The sequence below is a fragment of the Vitis vinifera genome, chromosome 17 (assembly GCF_030704535.1).
Source record: "Vitis vinifera cultivar Pinot Noir 40024 chromosome 17, ASM3070453v1".
Classification (NCBI taxonomy): Eukaryota; Viridiplantae; Streptophyta; class Magnoliopsida; order Vitales; family Vitaceae; genus Vitis; species Vitis vinifera.
Window position 1 is genome coordinate 10,598,346 of NC_081821.1, and position 7,674 is coordinate 10,606,019.

General features: G+C 28.7%; 1 protein-coding gene across 1 annotated transcript; it reads right to left on the bottom strand.

The window, feature by feature from the left end:
* Window positions 1-6: 6 nt before the first annotated feature.
* LOC100265372 (uncharacterized) lies at window positions 7-4,472 on the bottom strand. The gene is made up of 5 exons (XM_002263428.5): window positions 4,224-4,472; window positions 3,062-3,128; window positions 2,641-2,774; window positions 1,008-1,463; window positions 7-836 (listed from the first exon to the last, which is right to left on the bottom strand). Exons 2-5 carry the CDS (start codon window positions 3,086-3,088, stop codon window positions 422-424), a joined length of 1,032 nt encoding a protein of 343 aa, XP_002263464.1. The 5' UTR covers window positions 3,089-3,128; window positions 4,224-4,472; the 3' UTR covers window positions 7-421.
* Window positions 4,473-7,674: the final 3,202 nt, after the last annotated feature.

Sequence of the window (7,674 nt, forward strand, 5' to 3'; positions counted from 1 at the left end):
GCCATCTTTATGACTATGAATCATCGAAGAATACCTACTATAACGTGATAAGGTAACAAACAAACAAGACAACAGAGAAGACCCAATGCCCATGGGTAATGCCTAACTGATGCAGTTGAAACCACTTCCACCTCATTATGGAACCTCAAATGTAAGAAGCAACTGGATACAGAGTAACAAATAATAAGGAACTTGTGCAAGAATAAAATCATTGCTTTTTTAAAAATTACAGGATTGGAGTGACTGCTTGTTATAATCCCTGACTTGTGCTCAAGGGACCAAGAACCCCAAGTCCAAAATGGGGTTTTTGCAAGCACTGTTTCAAAAATCTCTACCGTTCCAAACACTTGCAGAAGAAACTCTAACTTCAGCCCACCCTCTAGCCTCGCCAACAGCTTTTTCAGCTTGTCATCACTCAAATCTAGATGAGATTAGCCCTCTTCAAAAACCTGATTGTTCTGCAATAATAGGGCCATATCGACTCCACAAAGTCTAGGTACCTCTCCAATAACCATTCTTGCAAATCTTTCAACTTTCTTCTTGATAGCTCTCTGTAGTCCAAGTTCTTGATGTCGACAACAGGTTGCCAAAAACGAGCTTGTATGTCTTCTTTAAGCTTGCCGTGAGCAATATAAGTATAGGCCAGAAGATAGTAAGTGGGTATGTTCTTGACTAATTTAACTGTCTGCTTGAAGCTAAAGACATACAGTGCACATATCCCTCGGAGCATCTTGATGTAAAGAGCAACAATCAGGGGTCCAAGAACCCACAAAGGAGCCAACTCCTTCGAAACTTCAGGTCCATAAGCCACATTAACAGCCAGGTACAAAGGTATGCTGCAAATAAAACACTAGAATTAGAAGCAAAACAGTTTTTTGGGATTTAGCCTAGCTTATCATGGACAAGAAAGAATAAGTTGAAATTTGTACAAGCGGAATGCAGAGAGAGAGAAGGGGAGTGGATGGGAGGGGAGAGAAGAAACATTGGGTCAAACCCATTATACTTACAATATCAGCAAGGGTATCTTTATCACTGCGTCCATACCCAGAAAGTAGAACCAAACAGCCTTTAGAATCTCACCTCTGTCCTTATTCTGAATCTCATTCTGAGTTTCTAATATTTCTTTCACAGCTGGTCCTTCACCTAAAATCTCATCTACTTCTTGACTGGGCGATTGTGTGCGTAACATTGTCAACCATTTCTTGAACAAGTTCTGTATGGCCAGAGACCCACCAATTGTCCCATTTGCTTCAGAAGAATAGGGAAGAGGAACATTCTGTGACTTTGGAGATTCAGTTATTGTCTCTTCATTCCCTTGTGGAGCATATGAAAGTCTCACGGAATTCTTGGGGGACTTTGATCCACTTGCTCTCCCTCCTGATTCATCATTTTGTGCACTACCTTTAAAGGCACAAATTTTCAAAGGTCTTCGTTTTGGAACTCGAACACAAGGAGTCCCTACACTGTGGGAACAACTTATCTGAATTTCTAATTGAAGATATAAAAGCATAAAGGAAGAAATTTAAATACTTGCAAATGGACATCATAAATTTTGACCAATATAGGACTAAATAAAAATAGACTCCATTGATTCGGATGATGCTAGCCCATGTCATTCCCTAAAATGAAAGGATAAAAAATAGGAATCATAGTTAAATCGATATAAAAAAATGCAAACCATGTCATTCCCTAAAATCCTAAAAGGATTGCACACATAATACGGAGTGGATTCAATGATCCATGTCAAATGAAATGCCAAATAATTGAATGATTTCATTTCAGAGGAATTATCTAAATATCACTTAAGAGTGGATCCACATCAGATAAACAGAAAAAGATGTCTATGAAGCATCCAGCAAATTCTGCACTGAAATGTGGATAGCTGACCATAAGAAAACAACAATTCCACATGGTTTACTGGGTGGCCAGAGTTAAGACCAACCTTAGGTGGCATACCCTTCCGTAGCCTATCAGACATCTGAAATCAGGTGGGGTCAGAATAGCATCCAGAAAACCACATGACAAAAATGCAAATACAAAATCCTAAATGGAACACAAGAAAAATGAAGGTTCCAACACACCTAAATAGTTGGTTTGGTCACAAGTTAGAAATAAAACTTGAACTAATATCATATACATATAGAGAAGTCATAGATTTTACTAGGTCTGATCATTTTTAAGAAGAAAAAAGTCAAATATTTTAGAAAATGTATTTATACATGTCAGAATCTGATCAACTAAATCACAGATGAAATACAGAAAAGTCTAATGTTTGATCAACTAAATCACTAAGGTGCTCTAAATTTAAAGTTCCCAAGTGCTTTAGCAAATTAGCATCAATTTCAAGGAGTAAAGCCTCAAAATGAAATTATGGAAGTGCCTTCCTTCCAATATGACAAGATGGTGCATAACAACCAATATCATTTCAGATCATTCCACCAAATTGCATTGCATTAGTTACCTTTACCAAGTACTGTTATTTACTAGCCCATACTCTAGTTAAATTTATTTTACTTCTACTTAAAAATTAGAACAAACAGACTAAATTCTAAGAACCTCAAAGCCAACAGTGAATCCAATTGTCAACAGTTCAATAAAAGAAGTAGCAACAAAACAAATATGTAAGGAACAAAACCTCACCTTAAATGAAGATTACGCTTCAATGAGAAACTTATATCAGGTTTCCCAACTATGTGACGTGTTTTTACATATTGCTTCAATTTTATCCCTTTGGTCCATGAATGAGATCTAGTGGGAAATGTTGCATAAGAGCCCTGAAACGCAATACACAAGATAATCCTCCACAAAGTTAAGATATATGAAAAGAAACTTAAAGAAAGCAGCTTATTGACTATGTGAGAATGAGATCTTGAAAGGAACGTTGCATCATATGTACTAAGTGTTAGTTTTCATGCATGCAGGATTTATGAAATCCGAATTTAGGGACAGCTTTTGACCTCACCGCAGAATAATAAAAGACAGTGTATAATTTCCACAAAACACTACTTTTGATGTAATTTACAGGAAAATGAAATACCAAAAATGAATTTTCACAAATTACCGGCACATGGTGAGTTGCCAATGCCATTGGTTCCACCTTAAGCACCCAATCATTTACTCAAGGGGACCTGATTCAATAAACAAGCACAGTGATCAATTCTTTGCAAACATTGGTAGCGCCAAAAACAAAAAGAAGGAAACATAAAAGCCACGGTGAGAAGGAGAACCTATTTAAGAATGATAGCTTCCAATCACAGTTATTCAAAGACAAAACTTCAACTAATCACAAAATAAACACAAGCTAGTTATTGATTCAGATATTTCAAACTTTCTCCCGAATATTGTTCAATTGAAAGAACTGGTGTAAGACTACATCTAATAATCAATAACAACCAGAATCAGACAATTCCTATAATCACTTGTCAGCAAACGAACCTCCAAAAATGCCTTGTTCACTTGATGAAAATAGGAAAACAAAAGAAAACAAATTAAAATCTTAAACCCAGACTTTTGGAGCATGGGATCGAAACAAAAAAAAATAAAAAATACAAGAACCTTCATTCAACTGAACATAGTAGTATTATGGGCATTCCAATTTTTTGTAAACAAAAACAACATGAACCATAATATTCAAGATTCAATTTTCTTTTCTTTTCCACAATTTTCCAAGCAATCAAGTGAAAGGATAGCGAAAACCGACCAAGGGTTTCACCTAAAACAACAGGAGACACAATGGGTTATTTTTTTCAAAAACCAAGTATTCCCCAAAAAGAGGAAAAGAAAAACTTCATCCCTTGACAAATTATAACAAGAACCCAGCAATGCCTGATTCCACTTGTAAGAAAAACAACTTAAAAATCAAATAAAATAACTCTGCACGATTGCTAAGAAAGCGCAGGAAAATAAACATCCAAAACAAACCACAAGATGTTCAAAATTAAGTTTTTTTCTCACCATAATTTTTCCCGCAGCCAAAACGAAGAAAACCGGAAACCCAGAAAAAATCTTATCCAAAGCAACAAGAAACACCAGAACCAATCAAAAAACCGAACATTCAAATACAAAAACCACTAAACAAAATACCCAGAAAGCAAAACCCTAAAAGCTAAAAAAAAAAAAAAATCAAATCAAGGGCACTCACAGAAACATCAAACAACCCAAAAACTCCAATCACAGAGCACTGAATTGCATCACAAAAGGATAAGACGGCGCAATTCAATTACCTGCCAACAATAATTCATGGGCTCTTCAAAATCTTGAGAACATGAAACAAAATGCACCCAAAAAGGCAAACGAAGTGAAGGGTTCTGTTATCTGTTTATTGTCTAATTCAGAATCTATAAAGAGAGTGGATAAAAATATTGGGGAAATGAAGAGAAATAAAGAAGCTTTCTTAACAGTGAAATTAGGGTTTTGAAGATTGCTTTTCCTTCCATTTGTCTTAATTCCTCTCTGGATAAAGCACACAAACTCGAGGGTAATAAGGTAATGTCAGACGGTTAACAAATTTTTTTTTTCAATAATTAAAATAAAAATAATTTTTTCAAAATAAAAATAAAAATAAAATTGGTGGTGGGTGTTGAATGGCCCGTTTTGGGGGCATTTGGGGCCCGGTCTAACACGTGTGAGCCTTTGAAACCAAAGAAAATTATATAAAATAATTTTTAATAATTTTCTTTTTCATGTTTTTGAAAATTTTGAACAATTTGGAGCCATTAAAGTTAGTGGGGTGAGTTTATAATTTATTCTTTTTATGGAAAATTAATATAGAAAGTAATATCACCGATAGACTAATAATTGTAGTTTGAGTATGTTTTAAGAAGTAAATATAAAAAATGTTAGAAACAAAAAAAAAAAAAAAAAAGTAAGAAGGTATATTCAACCCCAAACTCACCCAACAATTCCCTACCTCAAAACAACACTTCCATATATTTTGACCCAAAATAATACATTTTAAAAAAAAAATTCAAAAACTAAACTTATTTTTAAAATAATGTTCAATCTAATGCGACTGTACCACATAAGTTGTCATGTCATAAAATCGCAGTTGGTAACTACGGTTTCTATAAAACCGTAGTCACCAACCACAGTTTTAACTTTAAGTTTAAAGTCGTAGTTGATGACTACAGTTTTGACTTCTTTTAAAAATTATCAAAGTCGTAGTCATTAAGTGTGACTTTAACTTTATAAATATTTATTAGAACTTTAATTTTTTAAATAAAATATTATATTATTTTGATTTTAAATAAACTTATTTCATTATTTAAAATATAATAATATATAAAATTAAATATTTGATATTTTTAATTTGATATAAAAATATATTTTTTAATTTTATTAAAATAATAGGCACTATATTAATATAAATATATTTAGTTTATTATATTTAAATATAATAAATTATGAAAGCCTATTAAAAAAATAAATAATATAAATTATTATATTAATTAATAATTTTTTATATGGTATATAATATCACATGTATATAAGTTCAATTTAAGTTTAAAATTTATCATATTTTAAGTTCCTAATATCATATCCATATGTTAATAATTTATTTATATATTTAAATAAAAATGTGATAAATTTTAAACTTAAATTAAACTTTTATATATATGTGATATTATATACCACTTACATATAATATATAAAAAATTATTAATTAATATAATAATTTATATATTTTTTTTTCTAAATAGGCATTTATAATTTATTTATTTTAAATAAATATAATTTATTTATATTTAATTTTAATTAACTAATTATATTTATATTAAATATAGTGTCAATTGTTTTAATAAAATTAAAAATGTATATTTTTATAAAAATATATTTTTAATAAATATAATTGATATTTTAAATTTTATATAAAAATATATTTTTATAATTTTATTAAAGCAATTGACACTATATTTAATATAAATATAATTAGTTAATTAAAATTAAATATAAATAAATTATATTTATTTAAAATAAATAAATTATAAATGTCTATTTAGAAAAAAAAAATATAAATTATTATATTAATTAATAATTTTTTATATATTATATGTAATGTAAGTGGTATATAATATCACATATATATAAAATTTTAAATTTAAATTGAACTTATATACATGTGATATTATATACCACTTACATATAGTATATAAAAAATTATTAATTAATATAATAATTTATATTATTTGTTTTTTAATAGGCATTCATATTTTATTTATATTTAAATATAATTAACTAAATATATTTATATTAAATATAGTGTCTATTATTTTAATAAAATAAAAAAATATATTTTTATATCAAATTAAAAATATAAATTATTTAATTTCATATATTGTTATTTTTAAAAAAATGAAATAAGTTTATTTAAAATCAAAATAATATAATATTTTTATTTAAAAAATTAAAGTTATATATAAATATACATAAAGTTAAAACAGTAGTTGACAATTTTTAAAAAAAATCAAAACCGTAATAACTAACTACAACTTTAAACTTAAAGTTAAAACCGTGATTGGTGACTACGGTTTCTAACCGTTCTAGAAAAATAATACCGTAATCACTAATTACAGTTTTATGACATGACAATTTATGTGACACAGACGCAATTGGGCATTATTTTGAAAACAAGTTTAGATTTTGGATTTTTTTTTATTTTTTAAATATACTATTTTGGATCAAAGCTCCATATATTCTATGAGGGCGGGCCGGAGCTTTTATTTTTTTTATATATTGCTTAGGAATCTTCCCCGTTCAATATATGGGATGAGATGTAAAACATCTAATTGAAGGTACTAAGAATCCAATCTGTAAAATATACATAGTGATTTAACTTGAGTGGGTTTATCCTAGCCAATCCGATATCTATATAAAGTTGAGCAAACATATTTAATACTTTAGTTGAACTTGTATTAAGTTTTTTTAACTTGAAACTCAATTTAAATTAAACTCAAATCAATGTTCAAACAACCCGAATATAATATTTATAATATTAATTATTTTTAAATTTTAAAAAAATATATCAAATTATAATTATATCTTATACTTTTTCATTTCTTTTATAAACATATATAAACTTATTTTTAATTTTTACTGTTATCTTGAAATTTTATTTTATTTACCATTTAAATTGTAATATAAATATATATATAAATAAAAAATATATTTTAAAAACCATTATAGATAGATTTTAAATCATACAACTCAGTCAATCAAACCATCTCAAATTTAACTTGATTAACCTAATTTTAATCAGACCAACTTGAGATTAACTCAATAAATTCGAATTCAACCCAAACTAAGAAAAATAAGATTAGATTAGGTTGGACTTGGATTAAGTACCCCGAGTTAAAAGCCGAGTTGGATTAGGCTTGAGTTAATTGTTTCTTAATTAAGGTTGGACTTAGGCTAATCATCAATCCAATCAACTCGCCCAAGTTAATCAAATGAGACTAACAAATAAAATTAAAATACAAATAATAGAACTTAAAAATATATACATGACACAGTCTAATGGAACTAAATAATGAAATTAAAATACAAATAATAGAACTTGAAAATATACAAGTGGCATCGCAACTAATGATACATTTACAATATGTATCAAAAAAGTACAATTAGGTAGTTTAATCAAACCTTATTACTTATATTTGAAGTACAATTTAAATATAGTAC